Source organism: Poecilia reticulata, linkage group LG21 (genome assembly GCF_000633615.1).
Source record: "Poecilia reticulata strain Guanapo linkage group LG21, Guppy_female_1.0+MT, whole genome shotgun sequence".
NCBI classification, from domain to species: domain Eukaryota; kingdom Metazoa; phylum Chordata; class Actinopteri; order Cyprinodontiformes; family Poeciliidae; genus Poecilia; species Poecilia reticulata.
In genome coordinates this window covers 3,282,884-3,309,805 of record NC_024351.1, presented here as the reverse complement: position 1 = coordinate 3,309,805, position 26,922 = coordinate 3,282,884, and the positions used below count along the sequence as shown (strand labels likewise).

The window sequence follows — 26,922 nt, the reverse complement described above, 5'->3', positions numbered from 1 at the left end:
ATAGGCTCGGTCCATTATGAGGCGGTACGCCATTGGCTAAACCGTTCAATGTGAGAATGGAAGCTGGGCAAGGCCATTGGAGGAGAAACATAGACTTACGTGAGCGAAGTAGCGCCATCGAAGGGGTTGGTTGCGTGATGAGAACTTCCTCAGCACACCACTGATATCGATGACATCTGAACATCTTTCAGGAATGATAAAAGCTTTAAATATCAAGAGATACTGGATCCATTTGACACATTCAGTTTGAAGTCTTTATTACAAAGGATTTCCATCACAAATTAAGACACTGGTTGCTGCAGTGTTCATCCAATCCGCTGTACAAGCAACCGTGAGTGGATGAATCCGGCTGAAATGTTGCCATGTTTCATATAAAACAGGGATGTTGGTACAGAAATRGTGATCCCAAGACTGTAAGCCTGATGAAGACACACAAATTAAGAATGTMGAGTGCATTTACACAGTACTTCTCTTAGCCTAGAATTTGAATTAAAACAAGAGTGAAGAAAAAGTGAAGACATTTTTGCCAGATGTGGGCGGCTTCTGCTTGTTAATGTCAACTTTATTGGAGGACTAAATAAATCTGCAACTGTAAAAATATTTCACATTTCCATTGACGACAGCTGACAAGAGATGAAGTGGTCCTCAGAAGTTTTACTGAATTATTCATCATTTATTCTCATTTCATTATAACATGCTTTATTCCATCTTTAAATAACAAAGGGTGTATAAATCTACAAACTTGCATTTTTCTATATTTTGTATAAATTAAATGTGACATTGAGGGTAAAGATCAGGTGAAACTTGCAGTAGAAAAAGGAGAAAAACTACAACCTCCACATCCAGCAGTGACAAAAAGATTGGTAGAAACATGAATACAACAGCAAATCGATTTATAAAACAGAAATCAAGACGAGAAAAGTCTTTCTGAAAGAAGAGTTGGTTTCTGTCCGACAGCGACGATCATGGCTTCAGAGGAGCCCCAAAGTGTGTGTGTGTGTGTACAGCATCTACATACACACACAGTGTGTGTTTATATTGCATTTTTAAAATCAGTSCGCTTGCGTTGCGTTGCGTTATCCCGCTCGCGTCAGCAGCTGCTGCGCCCAGGTTTTGATGGCCGACGTCGTGTGTTGGAGCAGCTGCCATGTTGAATTTGTGAAGTGCAGCGCGTGACTCCGGAGACAAGACACCGACACTTCCCCACTGCAAGGACGAAACCAGCGTTCAAATACACAAACACAAATATGTGAGCCGTTTAAAACAGAACTGCTTGTTTGACAAGATTAACAGTTATTTTTCCTTTTTTGCTTTGGACTGTCGTCGTCGTCTTTTATCCGGTGTGTCAACAATTAAATACATACTTGTGGTTTGTCTCCTATTTTCCAAAGTGTTTTAAATTAAAACACATTTTCACAATGTCAGCATTTACCAAATATCTTTATTTTAAGTTCTGCACTCAGGAGTGAAATCATGCAGTGGAAATAAAATCTGTAGCTGTGGATACTGACTTGCAGGAATCCTGCAGGTTGGTCCAGGCTTGTTGTAAAACCTCAGATATGTAAGTCAGCGCCGGGAGGACGTAGTTCTGGTGGATGAAGAGGAGAAGCTCCTTCAGGTACGCCAACGCCTGGAACACGCCGTCGGGAGTGTTGGTGTTCACCTGGAAAACAAAGACCGTCTGTCTGTCAGCTGCTGACCCAACGTAAAATAAATGGCCATCTTATGGAAGAGGGTCAGAAATATGACTTTTAATCTCAAAATTATGACTTCAGAATTCTGATTCTGTGAAAATCCAAAGAAATTATTAGGTTTCTGCCAAATATGTGAAAATAATCATAACTGTGTCAGTGAAAGGATTTGTGATCGTTAGATTTACCCCATGGTGAATAAACAATCTAAGTAATTCTAAGACCAAAGAGAAAAGTGCTACGATGAAAAACAAGACGTTATTGTGCGCTCTACTAAGCATGTGGGTCACTTTCAGGTCACATATCTGGAAGTGTGAACGTCCATGGCAAAATAATAATAAAAAAATAATAATTTGACCAAAAAATAATAAAAAATCAGAATAGGCTCACTTCGATCTGCAGCGTTAACATAGCCTTAACGTTACGGCTGCAACCACATCGCCTTTTATTGGCGATATCAAAGCCAAAATGTTAAGATCAAAGCCAGAATTCTGAGGAAACAAATTTCAAGAGGAAAAGTTAAAATTTTGAGAAAAAAAGTTAGAATTCTGAGATCAAAGTCCCGTTTTTGTTTTCTCCCCAGGGCCCCTCATCCTCTTCTGTACATCTTACCCAGTCTATAACCAGCGGCGTTGTTTCTCTGACCCATAGGATGAACTGGGAGGCGTTTTCCGAGGCGACGGCGGCTGCTGCTTTAGTTTTCTCCACGCCTTGCTCCATGACCGGCCCCAACACGCGCACACACTCAGAGTAGTAGTGAGGCGTGTTTTTCTCCAGCCAGCTGCAAAGAAAACAACACATTGTGATTTCRCACAACACCGTTTAAATATAGCACGTTATCGCTAACCGCCTCTGGATCTGAGGGGTTTCATGGGAATTTCAGAAAAAGGTTTCAGCGCATGATGAGCAGGAGGTCCGACCTGAAGCCCTGCTTTGTGTAGACGGTTATTTTGCTCCAGGCCTGCTGGGAAACGGCTGCGACTCCAGAGCGGCGCAGATACATGGCCGTGGTGGAATCTGAAACAGAACCACAGCTACAGCAACGGGCCTCACGCAAACTGTGGAGCTTCGGATGAAAATGAAAACTCTGCGCTCATCCAGACCTGCGACTGAGCCGTGAGACCGGACGTCATGGACGACGAAGCCGGCAGCGAACACGAGCAGAACCATGAGCAGTTTGGACCAGGGGAACCCGTGGCCACGCATCTTCACCTGGAGGTTCTGGAAACAAAACAGCTCTTTGCAGGACTGGGTTCAAGGGAATATCGTTTTAAAACTAGAGTTTCGAAATAAAGTAGTTCCACTCAAAATAACCCCCCAAAAATAAAACGATTAATTGAATTAATCACGATTAATCGATTACTCAAATAACTCACATTTTAATAATCCATTAATTGTTATGTAGATTATGTACAGACTCAAAAAAGGTAATTTGTTGGAAAAGCAACACAGTCAGAGGAGTAATTAAGCCAAACCATTAAAAATATACATTATATACATTTAGCATTTAAGACAAAAAAGCCTGTGTAAATCTCTTCAACATAAATGTCTCATAAAATGGCCTTTTTAAAAAATCTGTATGCTCCCAATAATTGATTACTAAATTAGTTGATAATTATTTCAACAATCAATTAATCATGATTAATCGTTTCAGCACTCAGAATTATTTGAATCTTTTAATGCATTTCTAATTTTGTATAAAAAGGCTAAAGTAGTTAAATAAAAATGTGCAATATTTTTTTTCCGATTAATAGATTAATCAATCAATAAAACTATTGTCAGTAGCAACCTTAATTATTTATTTCACTTAATTTTAAAAGTTTCCATTAAAAATGGATGGAAACATAATTAATGTCCGATATTTTGAAGAAGTAGGAATAATTGTTACTTTTCTGTGCATACAAATTTAGCTTGTGTTATTTTTGTATAAATAAATGTGACAGAATTCTAATGATTTAATAATGTGATATTTTCATCTCACCTGGCACAAACTATTGCAGTCCTGAAGGTCTTGGGACTCATTTGTGTCCCTCATTTCATCGTTGGTCACTCTAAAGGACTGGATTGTTTCTTCAAGGTTTTTCCGCAACTACAAATTAAAAGTAAAGCCAAGAATATTTATTAGCATATAGAAAAATAAATGTTTCATTGATCTGATTGGTATTCGTCAGAAAGGTGCGTTTGGTTTATGAGCCATTATGATGTCAATCAGAAAGTCTCACCTTTGGCGGCAGCGTACTCCACGACTTCAGTAAGTGGTTCAGCAGCAAACTGGAGACGGAAAAACGGGGAAATTTACATGTAGGACAAATCGAGACRCATTCAGTTTGAGTTCAACTTGAAGTTTTATTTTCACCTGGATTGGGGTAAATGCTTCGTGTAGAGCTGCCTCCACACCCCGAGGCTCTGAACGTCCACACACAAGCACTCAGTCATGCTGCTGAGCAGCTGCAGGAGGAAACATGAAGCAGAAAAAAATTTAAAACTTGGAGCAGCAAAACTGGTCAGATTTAGGAAGAGTTATGAATTCCTTTCAAATTAAAAGCACATTTTGTTAAAATGTTATATTTTTCCTCTTATTTAACATTATTAAGGATTGATTGATAAAAGAACGGAGAAATAAATATGTAGAAAGAATATTTTCCAGTTGGCTGAAACGATTAATTGTGATTAATCGATTATTGAAATAATCACCAACTAACGTAGTCATCGATTAATCGTCAACTGGGGCATACAAACTAAAAGAAAAGGCAATTTGCTGAAAGAACAACACATTCAGAGCAGTAATTAGGCCAAAACTKTAAAATATACACATTTTGTAATAAAACAACTAAACTTTGTAAATATGTTCTACCCAAAACTCGAGTCACATCGTTTAGATTCAAATGGTTCAAATTCTATGAAAAAAAAACTTCCATCCAATTATTAATCAGTTGAAAAAATAATCAGCCCTACACACTATTGAAGATATAAAGTAGTAATTTGTTTATTTGTATTTTTTAATGCATTTCTAAATGGTATCAAAAGGCCTAAACAAAAAATCTGCACATGGCAATTAATTGTCAAAAATAAATAGATTAATCGATAACTAGAATATTAATCATTTATCATATTAGGATGAAAAATATTGTGTCTCCATACTGAAATCTAAAAATCTGACRCATCATCCAGGGGAATCAGGCTTTTAACGAGCAGCTCCAAGTTATTCAGCTACAACTTCTGTGAGGACTTTTCCCTCGACTTATTTCTTAATATCAACGTTAATTATTCGTTTCTCCAGTCGGCAGCCTCACCTCCCTCTTCATGTCGTCTGGACAGTGCGGCGTGGCTCTGGACAGGAAAGACGGCAGGTAGGTGTGCAGCGTGTTCTCCGGTTTGGCTCCAAACGCCAGGACTTTGAGTCGAGGATACAAATGTCTCAGCTGCTCCTGCAGGCTGTTGGAGGAATTAAGTTACCAAAAACAAAACATTTACTGTGTTATGTAAAAAGTCATTTTACTTCAGTAGCTGAATTCAGATTAATTACGTGCATTTTGATGTTTTCAAGCCTTTATTTCTGTTAATTATGGTGATTTTCTGCTTACAGCTAATGAAAACAACAATACAGGTTAGAATTTTACRTCAAAGGTTACGGCTGCAACTAACAATTATTTTAGTAATCGATTAATCGGATTACTAATTAAAAGGTTAATTTTCATGTAACCTTTTAATGCTGTAGTAGAAATACATTAAAAGATGCAAATAAATAATTAAATTAATTTTTAGATGAGAAAATAGTTCTTAAAAGGCAATAATACATCATTCCTTTARTCAAATTAAACCTAAATATAAAACTTGGCCACTTGAGGAGTTTCGGCTAAAACATAATCACAGATAAAAGATGTTTTTTTTCTTAAATAAATATACATTTTTAACAGTTTTGGCTTAATAACTGCTCTAAATATGTTATTTCTTAACGATTAATCGATAACTAAATTTGTTGATTATTTCAAGTTGATTAATCACGATTAATCGTTTAAACCCAAATAATATTGTGCTCTTTAACGCCGTTAGTGAAAGTACTTTAAGGACAAAAAAGCCTTGTTGGAGCACATTTATTAATACCCTGAACTGGAGTCGGGTGGCAGGTCAGAAAGTTTGCATAGGAAAATGAAAGAAGCTTTCAAAGACTAGGATTGTATTATTAGCTTGTATTTACCTGGGTGACAGGGCGTTTTTGGGCATGAAGGCAAAATCAAGCAGAGGAAAAAACTCTTTAGGACCCATGATGCCAAATCCTTTCGTCAGGTTTGTATGAAGTCTGGAAACAAATATAAAAAACACAAGAGAAATGTGAAGATCACCAGTAATTCAAAGTAGGCAGCCACTGATTCCTAACAGTATATATTCACTTCATTTTCGAGCCGCAAGCAAAAGATGCGAAAATCTGTGAATAAATAGTCAGTTTTACTAAATGATTTTTATCTGGCAAACTTACAGGAGAAGTCTTTCTAGGTAGGCGATGGCGTATGCGGACAAGGACTTGGTCCCCAGCACAGGAAGCATGATGCCGAGCCACACTGAGCACAAACCAGAGAAACACGACTCACTTCAGAAATAGATGCTACAGCCTTTTTGTTCTTTATTAAATCAACAAATAGTCGACTGTCATAGTTTGTTTTAGAGCATCTGGTGCATTACGTTTTAAAATAAATCAACACATTAATGTGATTTTTGAGGTTTCAAATGAAGTAAAAGGTAAAGATAAGCAACCCATAAATCAGACGAGTCTTTTCTCTCCTTCAGAGAAAAATARTCTTCAAATAATCWAATTTTTCCTGATTATATAACAATCCYATAACGCTCCTCGTAGGAGTGTTGGCAATAAAAACAGTAAAAACCGTGAATTTCTTCTCAGAAGTATTGAGAATGTTTGGACACTTATTTGGATTTTGACAAACACAGAATTGGTTAGAAATCTGAGAAAGAAAATCAAAAATTGAGGAAAAAAATGTAAAAATTCTAAGAAATCTAAAATTCAGAGGTAAACTTAATATTTGTTGGTGACTCTACTCCTCTGTCGTAGTCATAATGTGTTGCTGCTGCTAATGTCACTGTTCGTCCAGTGAACTCCAACCCTAAATAATTGCAATCATCTTATGAAAGTGAGAGAAAAAGCAACGCAGCTCATTTATTTCCCAATATTTCCACATACCAGACACAGAAACACTTACTGAACTTTTCCTCTTTTTATCATGTTACAACTTTAAAATATTTGGATTTTATTTGACAAACATCACAACATATTAAAAAAGCCACATAGAGTTTAATATTCATGTCCATTTAAGAATCTACTTTATGTTGTTCTATAATAACAAACAGTGGAGTTTGTGGTTCTATATGTGAATATTTTTGAAGGCATAAATGTTGAAACGCATTTAAAAGTTAAGATTTTTACCTCGTAAGCCCTGGCTGAGGTCGTAGAAACCGGCTTGACCCAAAGCCCACATGATGGTCAAACATTTCACCGGACGGTTCTGGACTGATCGCAACAACTCCAAATACTGGGGAGGAAATTACAAAATTACACAAACTACCAGAATGTTTCACATGAACAGAGAGCAGCCRCAACAAGCCAGGCAACTTCTACACTGAACGTATCGCTGGGCAACAAATGGATGATATTGATTGGGTAAAGATTAGCGTTTTGGAAAATCTGTTTGTTTTTTTTTTCCCCCCACCATGGTTCAGGATGATGTCAGCACATCTGGGGCGGCCATTTTGTTTGACAAACATTTTTTCACAGCTTCTGTTTGTTTGGACTTTGAATTCAGATAAACTCTAAGACAAAATATTATGACAATTAATAGTGTAGCAACAATKTTTTCTACATTTTTTTTTAACAAAGATGAAGTGGTCCAGTTATAATATCTCCGGAATAAATTGGATGAAAACTCCAACACAAAGAAAATAAAACATTAATAATTATTCAAACTTTTTCTCATAATTTTAAGACATGATTCCGGTAAAATTGTGTTTTTATTCTGCTTATACCATGATTATATTCTTATAATTAAAGAAAAATGATTTAATTTTCCGTCGTCCAACTCAGAGAAATAAAAAGCTACTTTTTGAAAATATTGTCTGTCAACTGCAATTTCTTTTTTTAGAAAATTGAAAATYGTATAAAAACCTTGTGGATTTTATTTTAAYGCCGCTCCAACTGTACGCTWCGCTCACCTCAGATAATTTCTGCGTGGCGATTTTGGGTTTGTCCTGCAAAACCGCCTGAATGCAAAGCCGGTATCCATGAAGAGGTTCCCCTGAAAACAAGAAAAACTCCGCAGTCATTTTAAACGTTTCTCCTCACACGTCTGAAAACCTTTAGAAAATAACAAMYCGTTTACCCGGCTGCTTGTCCAGCTCCCTGAGCATCGTGGAGACACAGTAGTCGAAGAAATCAGGCAGAACGTTGCTGCAGCGTCCGATGAGGCCTTTGACTACGCCCTTCAGCTCTTTCCCTGTAAGGCAGTATGGATAGTCTGGGGCCAAAGAAGAAGAATGTAAATAAACAGGGTTTCAAAACAGTAACATTCAAGCATTTTCAAGGTAAGTTTTAAAAACTTTCCAGCACCACTTTRGAGATAAAAACAATATAAATAAATGTGATAATATTCCATATTCAACAACTGGGATGAACTAAGATATAGCAAAATTTTATGTTTTGAAATATGTGTCACACACACCTTATTAGGCCTGTTGCAATAAATCACTTAATAAATTAAAACAAACAGGTTCATCGTTTTCTCTTCTCTCTCTGCTAAACTGGATGATAAAAGTCTTCAGTTTGGTATTTTTTAACCCCTTTTTTTAAGGACAAAAACGACATTAATTCACACAACATGGTAGCAAAGAACAACTTTATTMTTTAATTCCATGTGTTTGACATGATTGAAAAGCTTGGAAACCACAGATTTCACAACATATAAATAACTCAAAATGTCCATGACRATTTCAGGTTGTATATAATAAGATGTTGGGTTATTGTTTAAGGTTAGCTGGTCCGTGTTTGTTTGTCAGATGGGTTAAGTTATGCATCAGCCTGATAAAAGTTTGAAAAACCCTGCTGTAAAATGTTAGCTGTGAGCCTGCAGACGGCCTGCGTTTCACTGACCGTGAGCGTAGCTGCAGAGTGTGGGCTCGTTGTCCGGCGCCGTTAGCTTCAGGTTGAGGTATCCTGCCAGGTCTTTGACCCAGACCGACGGGTTTTCTGGGAACAGCGCCTGACTGYGAGCGAGCTGCTGCTTCAGATCCCCGATATCCAGCTGAAATTAAACACCAAACAAAGCCGCCTTTGAAAAAGCAGCTCATCAAGTGACGYTCTGCGGTGAAAACGTCTCAATGCAGCTTTGTTTAAATCTTTTTAAGTCCAGTAAATTAGTTTGAAATCTGGATCTGATTTCTCTTAAATCGAATGATAAAAACGTGTTTACTTACAGCTTTGAAGGCTTGCTCCAGCGTTTTGTAAGTTGTCGGTGTGTTTGCGCTGCTGGGTTGGGATTTCTTGGACGGTTTACTGGATGACGGCTTCTTGCTCTGAGGCTCAGCTGGCGGTGGGACCTGCTCCTTGTTCTGCTTCTTTCCCATCTTCTCAAAAGCCTCGAACAGCGTCTCCGACATTTTCACCGGTGCTGAGGGGAAACAAACCAGCAGAGATAAGACGACCGCAGATAAACGCAGAGYGTCTCTGAGAAAGTCTCTTTCTTTTTCAGGAAGGTCAAATCACTGATTCTGGTTTTTCCTCCCATCCGCCCTCCCTTCATGGTTTACGCAACAGGCTGTCGGCATCCAGAAGAAATTTKATCAAACTTTCACAACTGAATTTACAGAAACAAAATAAGTTGCCTGATCTACTCAGCAGCAGAAACAAAATTTACATGCTTTTAGAATAGGAATGTACAAAAACATATTCTTGGAGGGAAAAAAGGGCAAAATGTCAGCTAAAAACTCAGAAATTTATACTAATCTCTGAAAAAACAAGGACATTTTTTTAGTTTGAAAAGTCAAAAATTTGCTAGAAAAAAAAAATGCATTTTTAGAAATCAAACATTTTCTAGGAAATGTTTTGAAATGTTCCTTTTAGACACACCGGATCAGTTTAAGAAAGTTACAAAAATAAATAAATAAACTCTAAAAGATTGTCCTTACAAAGTCTTCTGGCAGTCWGCATATAAAAATATTGTTTTCTCATTTTAACTGACTGAATGTGTCTGCGTCTTTTTGTTATCTACAAATATCTGGCTTGTAGATAAATTAACATTTRATTAATGTGACTTTTAATCAAATGTTAGATTCCACTTTATTAGTAAACTGTGCAGTTTGAGTATCAGTAATATTCAGGGACTTTATACAGAAATCCAGCACTTTCCACACATTGAAATTCAAACATTTTGAAATATTTAAAGCACCTGGACGATATGGGAAGTGCAAATAATGGCATCCTTTTRGAAATAAGAAAGCAAATATAAGGTTCTGAATATATATGGAAAAAATACAGTTTAAAATGTCAAATCCAATTTATTATTTTTTAAAAAGCGAGTAGCTGCTCTATTACATCCATGCGAATTAAATSTATTGATTTATTTATATTATAGCTTGTGAAAGAAAATTGTAGATCAGTGTAACTGGGTCCCGACAGCTTAAAGTTAAAAAAACAAAAGACAGATCTAGTCTTTAGGTGCAGATGGAGCGCGCAGCTTTCAAGTAAGAAATCTCATCTGATCGCTCAGCTYTCTGCAAGGTTCTGAAAAATAAATGTGGTATGAGAGTCTATTATTCAACACAAAATGGTTTCATGACACACAAGATCAGATGCTGTTGGTTTTAGATTCAATTTCTCTTCAATACATGCAGAACGCAAATAAGCCAAGTAGAAMATTTTTATGAAGCATCATRATTYATTACACATACATTAGGGCTGTATGAATAAATCGATTCGGCKATATATCTCGATATTTTCCGCCCTCGGAAAGTATCGATTTTTCATCCCAGTGTATCGATCCGTTAAACCATAGGGGTCCATAGCCTTATAGCTTTTTTTAACGTCTAGTTTGTTACGGCGTAGCAGCAAGACTCCGCCTCCCTGAGTCTCACTTTCAACTTGAGCTTAAAGTGCACATTATAAACGACACACCAGTTTTTAAATTGTGTTAATAGGCCAAGTATAACCGGAGTTATGCTAAAATTAGTAAACCATATTTTTCCGAATGTCAGAGAAATGTCAAAAGCGCCACCATTTCCCGGCTTTTCCGATTATATGAGAGGGAATGAGCTTCCAAACGTACAAAACAAAACATTAGATTCCTGTGTTTTTGGAAATGTTAAATATTCAATAAATAACGATGGGCTGTATTTTGTTGCTGAGAAACAAAGTAAAGTTGCGCAAGTAACCGTGACAGAGAAGCGGAACGGAGAAGCGGCGCGAACGGAGCAGCTGCAAAAGCAGTGAGATGAAGTTTCTATCCGTCTTATTTCTGGTGTAACTTATCATTTGACCCCATATAAAAGCCTCAGGGGCGGATCTAGAAAAATATTTATGGGGTGGCAAGACAGTRGCAGGGATTTTTTCAGGGGTGGCAGCATATGCCAGTATGTGTGTGTGTATATTATATATATATATAAAACGTCTCACTCTCAAGTTTAGCATACACAGACCTAATATTGGACTTGATTTACTTGTTGCAAATGTTTTAATTTGCATTCATGTAGCACAGAGGATTACATATAATTTCTTAATATACTATAGTTAATTATTTTTACGTATTTCATACTCCTGCTAATTGATATGCATTAAATGCAGCCACAGTGTCCAAAAGAAAAAACATAAATGCAATCATTTGCATATTGAGAGTCTACAGAGCCTGATAATCTCCCCACTCTGCTCCTGGATTACCGTTTAAACTTTTCAGTTTATGTCAAATCCAGATTAATTAAATGACAGAAACTAATTCTCTCACTGCATCTTTGATTCATTTTGTCCAGCTGCAGACTGTTAGACTGTCCAATCAGAGTTTCTAAGCAGGTATTGTGTAGTTGGTGCTTTTAATCAGTTTTCAGTTAACTAAATTCAAGTCTATGGAACACAAAATGTCACTAAAATCACTCTGTCCTTCTAAAATATTTCAGAAAATCGTAAAAATGCACTGAATCGTATCGAATTGTATCGCTCAACAAATATTGTAATACATATCGTATCGTGACCAGAATATCGTATGTCATATCGTATCGTGAAATTATTGTATCACTACACCCCTAATACACATAAAATTATTTGTAAAGAAAATCTGTCTAAATATCCAAATAATTATCTTACTGAATACAGTGATAATCTGCTGCTATTTTGTGTTAATTTAAGATGAGTTACTTGTCAACAGAAATGTAAACACAAAGACAAAAAGATGCTTTTAAAGCAAAACGTTAACAGAGCCTCCCGGCTGATGTTGTTTATTGAACAATTGGACTTTGGACAGGATGACTCAGTCTAGCATAAACGGATCACAAGGTCAAGATCATATTACTCACATTCTTAGCTACAGAGAGCATCTGCTTGCTGCTTTTTACAATTAAATTAGATCAATACCTCTGCAAAAATATCCAGAATTAATAAGTCTGAATACTCAAGAGTAATCATTTCAAAAGTTTATGAAACTCATTTACTAAACCACGAATTCAGGAACATTTAGTGTCAGCTGTGTCGTTTTGCTGATGTGGCAACTTGGTGCTCTCAGTCCAACCAGTAATCCAGCTAAATGCTTTTCAAACTCTGAAAACCTCAGATGGGACACCCACAGTAGCTTACAGCCACTTATTCTGCTTTCTAAAAGTTCAGGATGTACAAGTTAAATAATCAAAATGTGCATTTTGTGACTTATAAATCATGCAAAAAAAAAGTTTAGCTAATAAGCATGAGGTGAGATGACAGGTGGGTCCAGATCTCAGGTAAAAACACTAAAATAAAGCAGGAAGTGACCAAAGGGAGTTTCCATTTTACTTTGAAATACAGGCTTATTATTACAGCTGCACAACATCAATAACACGTAACTAGTCCTGGATGATAATATAGATCATGATTAATTTATTTCTTCTCTGTCACAGTCTTTCCTCCACTCTGAATCTATCCAACAGCCCAAATAATCTTTTTATCAACAATATATGACATATCATATTTGCAAGGGGCGCTATGCATTTCAACTTATTCAAGTATTAAAATTTGACCAAATATTAAAAAATTAACTTTGCAAGCATACATTTTTACATGCATTTAGTTGTTCAACCGGATTGATCCGTTTCATCAGACCGGTTAGAAAACTAAACCTGTTTATTTTAGTGAAATATGCAAAGAATGAGACATTAATTAATTAGTTAAAGCTTTTCTACATGAGACGTGATGTTTCTACTGAGCTGCTAGGATGCTAAATGCTAACGCTAGCTCATTAGCCTCCTACAGAAAAACTCAAGACCAAGAAAGCAGTCAGTGACTTTTTAAAAAAAAAATTATGCGTCTGTAGATTTGTGTATATAATAGGTTGTCAATTTGAAGGGGAAACATTACCAAAATAATGTTAAAAAGGAAGAAACACTGGATGACGGCTAGCAATTACAGTTAGCTTGCTAAATCAGTTGACAGCTGTGAGATACTCAGCAGCTCTGTCAGTTAACATTGTAGACATTTTTATTTTAAATAAAACACACACAGTTAAAGATGAAACATCTCTTTGCATAATTTTCATTAGTAAAATAAAAATCCCATAGGAGCAGGAGCTAGCTATCAGGACCAGGCCTGGTTCACTCACGTCTGGACGGTTGGTTAGACTCCCCGAGGGCTTTCCTACCCCCGTTTCCGCCGCTAGACTTCCCTCCTCCTGGGTTACTTTTCCTCCCCTTCTTCACTACCTCCCACTTCCCAGCCGAGCCGTTGTTAGAGGCCATGTTTCCAGTCCAGATGGGCCAGTTATCAGTTCGTGAGGTACCGTAACTTTAACTTCTATCTTCCTGCTGCTAACGTGTGACTACGACGTAGGGACACTCCGTCAGCTCTGATCAACGGCTCTGCCACGTCTCGTTTGACGGGCTGACGTCAGCGGGCATTGCGTTTAAACCGTTAGCTTTCATTTCAGCCAAACTAGGAACTTACTATGGAAAGTCATCTTAACATTTAATACCCAGACTAGCTAAGGCTAAGCAAATTATGGATATCCAAAAAACCAAGTTTCTACTAGCAATAATACCCTTATTGATATATTTTATTTACATTTCTACTGGTAAGAGGACTATATGAACGAGGAGTAATTATATTATTGCTATCTAAACGAGGTATTGCAGATAGATGGGGGGTTGTTGGTTGAATGCTAAAATGGCTTGCCATAAGAAGTTAAAAGTCACTTCAAAATTAAATTGTGAATATCTGACTTTTTTTTTTTCAAACCGAAGTGTAATGTTTCAGTGTAGGTGAACATTTTTAAATTTTTCACATTTAATCCAGAATTTCCAGCTAAATCCAGATTATATGTTACTTTTGTCTTTATGTTTTATTAATTAATAATTTTTATATATTAACAAGCCAGTGAAAAAATCTGTTAATCTCTTATTTTACTGTTGCATTTGAGATGAGAACAAAAAACCATCTTGTAGTTGTGACTGACTTGCCTTTGAAGATATTTAATATCCAATTAATCCAATCCAATGTTAGTGTAAATAAAAACAAACTACACTGCTATATATAGGAAGTAAAAGGTAAATTATTTTTACACAATAGCTTCAAATGCAATTACATTGTGTTAGGCATTTTAGAATTAGAAACTCGTAAGCCCTAAATTGTGAAACTTAGAAAAAAATGCAATCAAGTCTAATGGTATGGTAAATTACATTTTATAATATTAACATTTCTAATTCCAAGGCAGTGGTATCCAAACTTTTTGTCATTAGGGACACATTTTTAAACATTTATTATTAAAACTCAAAAGATTTACTTTTTAAGACATTTTTGTCTTTATCACTTCAGTAACATGCCAAATGGACAATATTTTAATAAAACAAAGTAGTCAAATTTTTCTGTAAATGCATTGTGTTGCTGTGTTATTTTCCAAAACTTTTTTGGAGTTTATTATCCTTTTTTTTTGTTATGTTTGGCAACAAAGGCTGAGCAGCATAAAGTGTAATAAATAGAAGCAGAAACACATTTAATAAAAGAAAAATAATTTGCCTTGTAGCTAAATAAATTAAAGTAAGAAGATTTTATTTGTAAAAATACTGAATTAATTGTGAATTCACTCCATTCTTGTATTGGGAACCAAGGGGCCAAACAAAATCATCCAGAGGGCCACAAATGGCCCACGGGCCACACTTTGGACATCCCTGTTCTAAAGGTTGAAGGCCTGGATTCTGGTTAAAAATCATGAGCTCTTTGTTGCAAGTATGTATCGTTCCAATAATTATCAGCGATTACATTTTACTATTTAGGGTCTTTTTGAAAACACTGAAACATTCTGGGTTCGCACCATTTCCAATCTTATTAAATTTGCAAAACAATAAATATAACCATMATTTCAAGAAGCTTTAAACCAAACAGAATCAAGTTTTTTGCAACCTAATAATAGGAATATTAGTGTATTTAAGCTGTGCAGTAATAAATCTGGCATAGATGTCATTTTTCAGATAATCTGGTCAATAAACGGAGCAGCAAACGCTTTTCATTTTCTTGAAACCTCAGAGCTTTATTTCATTCCAGCAGTAAATCCAAATGGTGCCGGTTGGCCACCCGGCCGCCGTGGTGAGAGGCTCTCCTCTCTGGCTGCTCAGCCTGGTTATTCGTCACAACAAACCAAACCTCTGCTGTCCTCGGCAGCCATGTTGGCGTTTCGACGCTTTGCAACATGTGAAAACTCAAATGCGGCAACAGAGGAATAATGGTAGCAGCTAACATGTTTAACTAAATAAACACAGTCAAACATTAGTATTTAGTAGTGTTGGTCTGCAGTGTTTGCTCATTCATAGATTTATAGCCTGATATCTGTTTGATAAATAAAAAGACGCCTTTGACTTGGCCACTGAGGAATTCAATGCAAATTAAAAAAAGAAGAAAAAAAACATACTTCTTTAGAACAAATCTACAAAATATAAAATTGCATCTTCCTGTGTCTTCCTGGCAGCAGCCAGTCACTGCATGTTGGCATTTTGGATCATTTCGCTCGGCTTGTTTCGCTACATTTAGTGCAAGAACTTCAATCTCCCCAAATCCAAACCATTGTTTGTTTGTTTTTTCAGAAACTGTACAGAGCAGATTAACAAAGATAAATAAATAGAAACATAAATACACCATGCGGTGGTCACCTAACGAGCCGTCAGAGCAGTTTCATGATGAACCCGATGTTTTCCCTCAGGGCGATGAGTCGCTTGAAGCATGTACATGTGTGCTGTTCAGAGTCTGATATGTCTAATYGTTCACTTGTCATCATGTAATCAAAATATCTCCATTTTTCAGGCCTTATTTCGATAATCTCAGCTSGAAAAGAAAACAATCACGTTGCTTGTAAAACTTGGTAGTGTTTCGTGTATTAACTCTCGGTGCAAAGGAAGCGGCTTGTCTCCTGGAAGGGCGGCCGGCTTTAAAATCCCGTTGTGACTCTGAACGTGACTCACCGTGCCGGGCGGCTGCCCTCTGGAAGCAGGTTAGAGTTAGTCAGTCGAGCCGGGCCGRGCCGAGCCGGGCCGGTCCAGACGCACCTGGGTGAGCGTCCTTTGCAAGTCAAAGTCTGGGGGAAGCGAGCCGGTCCAACAAAGTTGTCATGGACATGTGAAGCCGTGAATGAGATGGAGGGAGTCAGAGTTTAAGAATGAACTTATGGGGATAAAACCAGGCAAAAATAGACTTGATGGTCTGATTAAAGTATGACAGGTGACAGATGGAGGCGGGGAAAAAAGGGGGAGATTTCAGAACTCCTGCTGATCTCGTCCTTCATCGATTTCTTCATCTTCTGGAGGTGCRAATCCTTCCTGCGGAGACAGTTTGACTCAGTTTTTATGTCTGTGTTCAGGGGTTCCCCTAGTGTATTATAAGCCTGGCGGGCCACCAGGCTTTACTTGTGCCCCCACCAGGCTAAGCATTGTTTATTTATTTAAGTCTGTTTAAAATGTTTGCATTTTTTAAGACTTTATAGTTGGTGTTTAAGTGTTAATCTTCCAACATATGATTATCAAGTGATACTTTCAAATTTCCTGTCAACTTTAAACATTTTTTAACTCAAAAACATGACTGACTTTGTTATAAGTGAAATAATTTGCCAATATTTTTAATCAATATTAAGCAATTATTTAAAACAAGCTCCTGAAAAGTTACTTTGAAATTCATTTTCTATTATTTTGAGATATTTGCACTAGAAACAATCCAAAGTACTTGATAAGATTTTGAGTTTTTGCAGTGCTGTTTTATATACATTTATTTATGAATTACTTTAGCTGTTTATGCAAATCAGGTTTTGTATTTATAGGGGTAATTTTATGTTTCCTATCTTTGTTCTTGAAGTATTTCAAATGGTAACCTGTCAGTGTAACTATTACTTGTAAGATTAAAAAAGTATTTCCTGAAAAGTTTACTAAAGTACTGAGTAACCGATCAAAGCATGAATCATTTAATATTTTAAACTCGTTAGATTTATCAAAATAAAATGTAAGTGGAACTTTTGGTATTTTAAAAACCAAATTGAAAATAATTCCTCTAAATAACATAATTGCAATAAAACAAAAAGAGGCAAAATAAATTGTTTTCCAAACCAGTTTCTTTCAATGTGAAACTTAATAAAATCTGTAGGTGTGAGTTTGGTGAATCTTTGGTTAAAACTTKTTTGTTCTTCATTCMGTGGATATTTTACTCAAGTAAAAGTAGCGATACTTCGTAAAAAGTTACTAAAGTAAATGTAACTAGTTACTTATAAGCTCAGCTCAACATTTACAGCAGATTTCAAAGCCAGGGAGTTTTTCAGATGCAGTGAAACGAAACTTTCTGAATTGTTTTGATGTCCTTTTGTGGTCGTTATGGTGTTTTCTCTGTAAACGTGTCGCCGTTTGAGCRTGRCGGCCTTCGTTTACCTCTGTAGCGTACAGGATGTCGATGATTTTGCCGAGAACCGGGCTGTTGTCGTTTTCGTTTTCCTGACAGATGAGCTCAATGTCTCTCAGTTTGCCGAAGTAGAAGTCTCTCTCCTTCTCCAGCCCGTCGATGGTCAGCTTCATGTCCATTATCTGCAACCAGACACCGAACAACACAAACTGGGACACTCAGACACAACCAGTTCAACACACTGGGCAGCTACGTCCCTGGAACGGTTAACCTGAGACTCCTCATGCAGGTAGACAGAGTTTGGACCGGACAGAACTGCGGTACCTGCTGGTTTAGCTCTACGAGTTCTGCGTCTCCCCCGTTGCGGGTCACTGGGTTGTTTCTGCGGGCGGCTGGTGGGTTGATCTGTCTCTGGGGGACGGGGACGGATACGGTCTTCGGCGCAGTGGGAGACGTTCTCATGGGGCCTGAAACAGAAATATTTATAGTTCTGGAGCCGTTTGGGACGTTTTTATGACTCATATTTTCCTTACAGCTTTTGATGTTCGGTAAACGAACAGAAAAGCTTAACTCTGACATTTTGATTAACTTCACTTTGAAGATAAAACTTAAGGCAAACCAGAACCCTTCAAAGAAATGGAAACTGCCCTCAGTTATCCTAATCGGATGAATTAAATGAGGGCAATAAAAGCTGTTTTTGAACAAACACCCCAGAGTCCTTCAATATTCAAACACAAACTTTCTTTCCAGTTGCAGCTAACAATTATTCTAGTTTTAAATTWGCTAATTAGATTAACAAGATTTAAAAAGACACATTCTGCATATTTCTTATTTTAGCCTTTTTGTACAATATTAAAAAACATTCAGAGATGCAAATAAACAACTTATTCAATTCCTTTCTTAAATAAAAAATGAATATATATCACCTAAATAATGGTTGATCATCTGTAGCAGAATAAATATTTTCCAATCAATCAATCACGTTTATGTCTATGGCACATTTCAACTACAAGGCAGTTCAAAGGGTTTTACGTCATAAAAACACAAAGATGTCGAACAGCCTCAACAACTGAAGCGTTAAATTTTCAGTCAAGTGTCGTCGTTACACATCAAAATGTTTATTAATGTTTCATTTATGAAATTTAAAAAGCAACTCTAAGCAGGAGTGTTTTAGTCTGGACTTAAAGGAACTCAGTGTTTTGGCTGTTTTGCAGTTTTCTGGAAGTTTGTTCCAGATTTGTGGTGCATAGAAGCTGAAAGCTGCTTCTTTAACATCAACGTGTGGAAAGTTTGTCTCTTTCTGCTTAACTTGACATAATTACAGCAAAGGGCTGATCTGTTGATTAGTTTTGGTTTTACTGATTAATAATTTGATAACAAAAGCTGTTTAATAGGAGATTTGTTTGCAGAATTTGAACCGGGTGAAACTAAAAATGCCACTTGACAAATTCTGGGTAGAACATATTTAAAGAAAAAGATTTTTATTAATCTTAAAGGCAAAATGTTTATATTTTCTGGCTTATTTACATATTTTATGCTTATATAAACCCATAAACCACAGCTTGTGTTTATTTTCCCACTTCTTYGGCAACATGACAGCACAACAAAAACACACCAAAACACACCAAGGCTGCTCACAGCAAACCAGAACCATCGGATCAACAACCCAAACGCCGAGCTGATGCTGGATGAGGCTGTTACCTGAGCGAGGGCGTCGCTTAGGTTTGGGATGGATGGGTTCCCCTGGTTACAGAGGGGATGCGGTGAGGGGATGATTTATTACATGAAGCTCTGAGCCAGACACACACACACACACACACTCTGGTGTCCTGTGTACCTGGGTTAGGCGGCGGCGGCGTTCCCTCCTGGCCCTGCCTCATCAGTAGCGGGTCGTACTCTTTCCCGTCGTAGTTGGCGTCGAAAAACCTCTTGAACCACTGGAGGAACTCAAAGTTGTCCTGAAACTTCCCCTTCACCAACCTCTCCACGGGAATGATCTGAGAACCGCAGCAGGAGAGGAGAGGAAGATTAGGAACACGGGAAAAAATAATCCAGACTTTAATCTCAGAAGATTACAGTCAGAATTCAGAGAAAAATCCCCCCAGAATTTTAAGGTACGGACGATTTTGAGGGACAAGAAAAAATCTGAATAAGTAAATCTTAATTCTAAGGGGGAAAAGTCAGAATTTTAAGTAGGTGTCAGATTTTTAAGAAAAAAAAAGTCAAAATTAAAAATAAATAAATRAAAACAAAAGTCAGAGAATAGAAAGTTGGCCCTGTCTGCTTTTTACTATTTACCTCATAATCCTCACCAGRTTTTCTGAAGTGTGTTAAAACTAACACASCCAAATCTRATCTACTTTTTCTAYAATAATAATAATCTTTGTATCAAAATGAACCAAACGCCTGGGAGAGTTTGAGTATCAAAGCAGATTCAGAGAAATTAGGACTTTAACATAAAATAATTTGGATTTTTTTGTCCCTAACCGGAATWATTTTTGCATTATACCGCATATAAACCTTCTAGAAATATCATTAATAGATTTTTTTGGAAACCATAGATCTACCTTTTCCTGTGAAAAGATCGGTGAGGCTGAGGTAAATTAAATCAAATTTGCATATGTTTTAGTAAAAAACACAGAGGCGTTTTGCTTTTGGCACAGGTTGGCAAAACGGGGGATTACTAAACTTATTCTTACATGTTTAAAATTGCTTGTTTTGATATATTTTTTAAAGAAATTCTTACATTTAACGCCAACTGAAGTGTATTTTTTGGAAATCCGATTTAAAAAGAAGAAAAATTACAACAAATTCAGGCGCATTTCACTGAAAAAGAAAAAAATTAAAGTTACCAAAATATATATATATTTTTTGGCACTACCAGAGTGCCATACAAAGTTTCTTTCAAAATGGTTTTTGCCAGTTAAATGTCAGACGTTTCCATGGATACCAGGCATGTTGTTGTTTGCCTGAGGGGCAGGAAGGTCAAATCTGCGGCGTTTGGCTTCAGACGGTTAAAGGCAGTATGCAGCGATCGTCGAGCCTCACCTTGTCCACATTCATCCTCTTGAACGCAGCCTGTAAAACCTTAAAGTTGTGAATGTACTCGTGCTCCAGCTTGGCGTTGAACTTGACCTTTTTCAACAATATGCAGCCCGGAAACAGCATGTCCATGAACTGGCAGTAAGCGGCGCCTGCAGCAGGAGGAGGAGGCGTTAATGGAATAAAATCTGTTTGATCTGATTAATGCTTATGAAACGTGGCTGCGAACCTGAACAGAGCTGCTCGATCTTTGTGTAGGTGAGCTGCAGGGAGTCGTTGACCCAGGCCAGCATGTCATGGCGGCTCAGGTTGTCCGCAGTCATGGAAGTGGAGTAGACATTCACCGCCATCCTCCTGCGCCACAGATTATCAACACATGCAGCAAAGGATCAGGGTGAAGCGACGAGAAAGGACTTAAAGACGCTCACCTGTGCTTCGTTTACGTTGGTGTTTAATGATTGACAACCAGACGGGTTTGACCACCTAAGAGAAAAGACCTGAAGACAAAAACAGAAACAAATCATGTTTATTACAGTTRATTTAATTAACCACTGAAGGTAAAACATGCTTTTAATCACCTGGAAGAAGAAGAGAGCTCATAATGTGTTGCTTTAAGACTGTTTGATACAGTACTGCCACCATGTGGCGGTACWGATGTATTGCAGTTATTGGAATTTTAAAGAAARTAGTTTTGTAATTACTTTAAAACATTTTTATGTGCATCTGATAAGGYCTGAATTTTAACACAAAGTGTTTGTTGTTGTAAATGAATGATCTGATGAAACCTTTTATACAAATATAGTRTAAAAATAGCCCACATTTTCCCTTGAYAACACATTTAAATGTCCAAACAAATTCAAACAAATAGGGTTTTTTTTATATCAGACTCAAATGTAATGTTGCTCAGAATCATCTAAAATTAAATGAACTTCTTTTATTTTGTGCTCTATCTGCTCTAAAAATGTGTTTTTAAATATTACCATGGAAATATTGTTTATCAACATATTTTTAAATGTATTTTTATGAAAATCATCATTTWTTCTTCAGTTTACGGAACAGATACGCATTAATTTTCTGATTTTCTGTCCTTATATATGAGCTCCTGCAGACATGACGCTGTTTTATACTTTTTTTTTTCATCCAGTTTCTGCAAATAGTAAATTAATTGGGACCGCTCTGWCATTTGTAAATAAATTACTGTAGTAGAAATATAATCCATTAATATATTCTTTCTAATATGTCTTTACAAATCCTATTAGCAAACATAACAAATATTCATCAAATCTGTAAAATTTTAACTCTTTAAACTAAAGTGTTAGCTATTTAATTGCTTTTTAAAATTAAGACTTGTGCTTTTTTAAYCCCATATGTGCAAATATGTAAATTTATAGCACATTAAATCTTCATCTAGTAGAAGTGAAGGACATTCAGTCTGAGGGAACGGAAAACAAGAACTAAAATTAGAAATTGAAATGKAAATGTAACAAAAACAGTCTTTATAACGGGGATCCAAAGGCAAACAGATTATCAACTGATTATCAACCTAGTAACTTTAAACCGTCTGAAATACGTCAAGAAAAAAATGGAAACATAAAATTAAACACAAAACCTGATTTGCATAAATAGACAAAGTCATGCAGAAATAAATTMATAAAAGACAAAATATTACCAAGTATTTTGTATAGTGCAAATATTTTAGTAAATTAAAATGAGACACAATGTACTTATAAGTAATTTTTCAGTAACATATAGAAGGTCGTTTTAAATAAATAATTTGTTAATATTGATGAAAAACACTGGCAGATTATTCCACAACATGGGAAAATGTGTTATAGATTAAATAATCTGCCAGTGAAACTAATCCTGTTACAACAATATTAAGGAATTATTTATTTCAAACAAGCTCCYATATCTTGTTGAAAATGTACTTGTAGGTTAATTTAGTCTTATTTCAAGTGTACTGAGACATTTGAGYTATAAAAAGAAGATTTTGTTGTTGCAGTGAATAAAAACCAGCAGGTCTGACCACTTCCTGCTCTGAACCTGCAGCTTGTTGCAGATAAACTGGTTTGCTCTAATCTGAGCCTGCGTTAATCCCTTTAGCCCAGTATTTAACGCGCTCTGCTTGGCGTCTCCAGCAGCAGCAGCAGAAAGAATCAGTCCAACAAAACCGGAGCGTTTCCTTTGGGCCGGTCCAACACCAGCAGCACACAGGAAGCTGCGCTGAACAATCGCTTCCTGACCGCGGCGCTTCACAGGTGGCGGCGTCGAGCTAATGATGTCAGTATGGCCGCCGCTGGCAGTTTGACCAGTTTGACAGCAGCGTTTATAAACAACAGAGACCAGTCAGAAGTCGTCCTTGGACAGGAGAACTGGTGAACGTCTCGTCAACATAAATAAAGACGTCTCATTGTAACTAAAATAGCATTCAGGTCGAATAAAAGACATTCAGAAACATCAAAGTGTTTATTTTTAATTTATTATCAGCAGAGGCCATATGAATGTCTGTTTAAAAATAACTACTTTAAATGCTTCTTTATGTACAAAAATCAGAGTTTTGACTAAACAAGGCGCTTTGGAAATGTCACTAATACACAAAGTTTTAAAATAAAATKAAGGAAATTAAATTCAAATTAGTCGGAAATCCAGTTTGCTCTTTTGCTTTGTCAGATTTCCTATATGTGAAGTTTATTAAATTGTCCTTTATCATTTGAAGTCTTTTTAATAAGAAAAATAAAACTTTGTTAATCATATTTGTGAATAATCTGACTAGGGTTTGCCGCATAATCTGATAAATAATGTTTAAACACACATAGACAGAAAGTGCTTTAAAGAATCGTTTAGTGATTTTCCTTATTAATCCGCAATCTGATCTAAAGACGATCAATAAGTTTGAACTATACAATCTGATTTACTGTTAATGATTTAACAGGCACTACAGCAAACAGAGCAAGGAGTCAGATTATTTTAGGATTTAGAAAATAACAACCAGATGTAATTAAATCAGCTCTTATCACAACCACAAAGATACCAACTTTAAAAACATTTTTACAGAAAAGAAGAGCAGAAAAGTTTGTCATTTTATCAGCTAAACAAACCAACAATGGTCAAATTTAYTCAGAAATACAAAATACTAAACAAACCAGGCAATTCAGACGTTATTATTCTCAATGAGAAATTAAAGATGTAATTTAAACTTCTTTACAGGAAAAGAAAACTACAGTCCAAATGATAAAAGACAGCAGTTAACTTAAATGTATGTTAATTGGTAAAATGTTTTCCTCCACTGCATTCTCCAGAGGTTGGTGATCGTTTTTAGAAGAATATCAAGTGACCTCTGACCTTTCAATCACCCAGGCATGAAAAGGAAACTTCCGAATTCAAGGACGGAAACCGTGTTTTGTCAACACAGCCGACAACTTTCAAACAACCAGGTCAGACGCTTCGCCACTTCGCGAAGAGGACAATTTATTACCATTTAATTAGCTAAAAAATACATTAAACTAAAAAAAACTGACTACAAAGAGAGGATTTTAGCTTTTAATCTGACACATTCTGGATTAGAATTTTACTTTTCTTTTACATAATCATGAGTGACATTGTTTTAAATTGTGTTCATCTGTTGTTAACAATAATACGATCAGAAGCAACAGGTGAAAAAAGCAAGTCCAAAACATCAAAAGACTTTATTAAAGTTTGGAGAAGAATAAATTTGAATTTTAATTGATTACTTTAAAGCCTGGCTGTTAGCAGCAGCTTGAAATCTTCACCTTGTACTTTATAGAATCTAAAATCACAGAAATGTTTGAAAACTTTAACTATTTTTGATCAGTTATTAGCCTGAAAACATGAAAAACCAACTAAATGTCCAGGAAATCCTGGAAGAAAAAAGAAAAACCAAATACTGAGCAGAAAACATCCCAAACAATAATACTCAGTGCAGATTTACTCAGACTGAATAAAACTATAATAAAATGAAAAATTAGAATAATAAAACTATAACAAAACCGTAATGAAATGAGCGGTGGTTTAAAACGTTTGCACAGTGATACATAAGCCTATAATCATTCACTTTAGTTACGGACGCTTACTTAAAATGCTTTAAACGGTTTATTTATGTATTAATAGAATGAAAACATGAAATAAATGACTAAACCCTGGACAGAAATTTAATAAAAAAGGTGTTACAGACTCAAGAACATCCCAAAATAATCCTCCTCAATACAGACTAAGATTGAATGCAACAGTGAATAAGAGCATCATAAAACTGGAATACTATATAAGTTTATTCATTCAAAATCAAAGGCACAAAGAAGTTGTTGTTTCACTTGTATATTCAAATACCTTGATACGTATTTACATAACTATTTGTTTGAAGAAGAGGAAGGCAGAAGGATAAACTTATTTGAGTCTTTCCTTGTACATGTACTTTATTTTACACACCATTCTTCATTTAAGAAAAAACAAGATAAAAGCAGAACTTTATTTCTTCCGTCAATAAAACAAAAACTAAGAAACTAATCAATAAATTTGGTTTTATTCAAATAAAAGATTTTAGATTTTGTTTTAAAAAAACATTTCCATCATCATCCCAGGCTAAACTGCTCCTCTCCATCTTTTTTATATATTTAAATTATTTTTTGTTCTATAAATTGTTGAAATACGAGTTTATAAACTCGTTTAAACATATTTAATTCTATGTTTTCTTAAATTATATCCTCTCTGCAAACAATTCCTTCATTTTTACTAACACAATAAATTATTTCTCTTTAAATATTGTTTTTTTTTCATGTTTATTTCATATCAATTATCCCTTTGACAAGTGTCTATTGTTGAGCTTTGGACGCTGTTAGCAGCTTTTTAAATCGGTTTTCACAGATGATAAAAAGTGTTATTACAAATGTAAACCCGGTAGAATTGGGCTGAACCCCGAACCTGGTCCGGCTCGGTTTAACGGCTCAGTCGGACTCTTTTTAACGGATGACGTTACAACCGTTAAATGCACAGACAGGCGAGCTAGCTCCCGGCTAACTACACCGTTAACGGAGGGGAATCAGCTAACTGAGCTAAAGAGTGCCAACAGTCCATTTCAATTTATTTGGGTCGGTTTAATTTAATTACGGCGCTGTCTGTGAACAACTAGTCCGTACGGGGTGCGACTGAAAACGAGACTTTTTCCCCCCATCTAAAGCACACCCCCCTCTGGAGGCCTTTTCGATAATACACACACGCATCACTCCAATGAAAGAATGCCTGTCTCCTGTGGGACGGGACGGTTTTTATCTGTGGAATTCAGTAATTATTTTTTTTAACCAAAAGACCGCAGCTTTGCTTTCAGAGTGCTCGGACTCTGAGTTAAGATAAGCAGATATTACTCACTGAGGTGAGCGCTGTCCCCTTTCTCCGCCGTGCCGTTGTTTCTGTTGCTGGGCTTTCCGTTGCTATCCGACTGCTCCCACCTAAGCTGCTGGCACTGCGCATGCGCCGCGCAGGAGCAGCTTGGTGCCGTAGTTCCAGTGAAACTGGAGTGTTGGAAAAATCCAATAGAGATACAATAGAAGTKCTAATATACGGTTTTCTTATAGTCCAGTTACATAGATATGCGTTTTCTAAAATTAAAGTAAAGTTTGAGTAGCATAAAAATGTMTATTTAGGGAAAATAAAGTATTGTTTTACTATAAATTACAAAGATTAGGAATTGTTCATTCATCCAAAACATCCCAGTGGGGATATGCTTTTTTTTGTATCCTYGCAGAGTTGCAGGTTCCTTTCTACAGCAGTCGATGGGCAGCAGTCAAGGAAACGCTTTGACTGCTGAGTCAAAGCGTATCCTAAGAAAGTTGAGTAGAAGGAAAAACTCTGGTAGGAAAAGGTACCCCAACAACAGGAAGTACTTCTGTCTGCAAAAATCTGCAGGGATTTTGTTTAGTTTCTATACACAGAAAAAAATACAAAACTATCAGGAAAATTAGATTGTGATGAAAAGACCTGGAAAATTATTTTTCCATTATATTTATTAAACCTCTATAAAATACTGACTAGCAATTTCAAACTTGAGGTAAATTGTAAAAACCGAAAAAAGAAGAGATCAACATT

General features: G+C 36.3%; 2 protein-coding genes across 2 annotated transcripts; both read right to left on the bottom strand.

Annotated features, from left to right (window-relative positions):
• Positions 1–240: 240 nt before the first annotated feature.
• Positions 241–13,802, bottom strand: tmem214 (transmembrane protein 214). The gene is made up of 17 exons (XM_008397288.2): positions 13,523–13,802; positions 9,168–9,361; positions 8,845–8,995; positions 8,078–8,212; positions 7,911–7,993; positions 7,129–7,234; positions 6,169–6,250; positions 5,890–5,991; positions 4,985–5,126; positions 4,048–4,139; positions 3,914–3,962; positions 3,673–3,780; positions 2,795–2,912; positions 2,612–2,708; positions 2,304–2,472; positions 1,512–1,663; positions 241–1,206 (listed from the first exon to the last, which is right to left on the bottom strand). The coding sequence occupies exons 1-17, from the start codon at positions 13,656–13,658 to the stop codon at positions 1,077–1,079; spliced, it is 2,046 nt and encodes a 681-aa protein (XP_008395510.1). The 5' UTR covers positions 13,659–13,802; the 3' UTR covers positions 241–1,076.
• A 2,146-nt stretch (positions 13,803–15,948) lies between these two features.
• LOC103457273 (microtubule-associated protein RP/EB family member 3-like) lies at positions 15,949–26,301 on the bottom strand. The gene is made up of 8 exons (XM_008397289.2): positions 26,206–26,301; positions 21,255–21,323; positions 21,056–21,180; positions 20,833–20,978; positions 19,622–19,781; positions 18,109–18,251; positions 17,814–17,966; positions 15,949–16,721 (listed from the first exon to the last, which is right to left on the bottom strand). The coding sequence occupies exons 3-8, from the start codon at positions 21,174–21,176 to the stop codon at positions 16,659–16,661; spliced, it is 786 nt and encodes a 261-aa protein (XP_008395511.1). The 5' UTR covers positions 21,177–21,180; positions 21,255–21,323; positions 26,206–26,301; the 3' UTR covers positions 15,949–16,658.
• Positions 26,302–26,922: the final 621 nt, after the last annotated feature.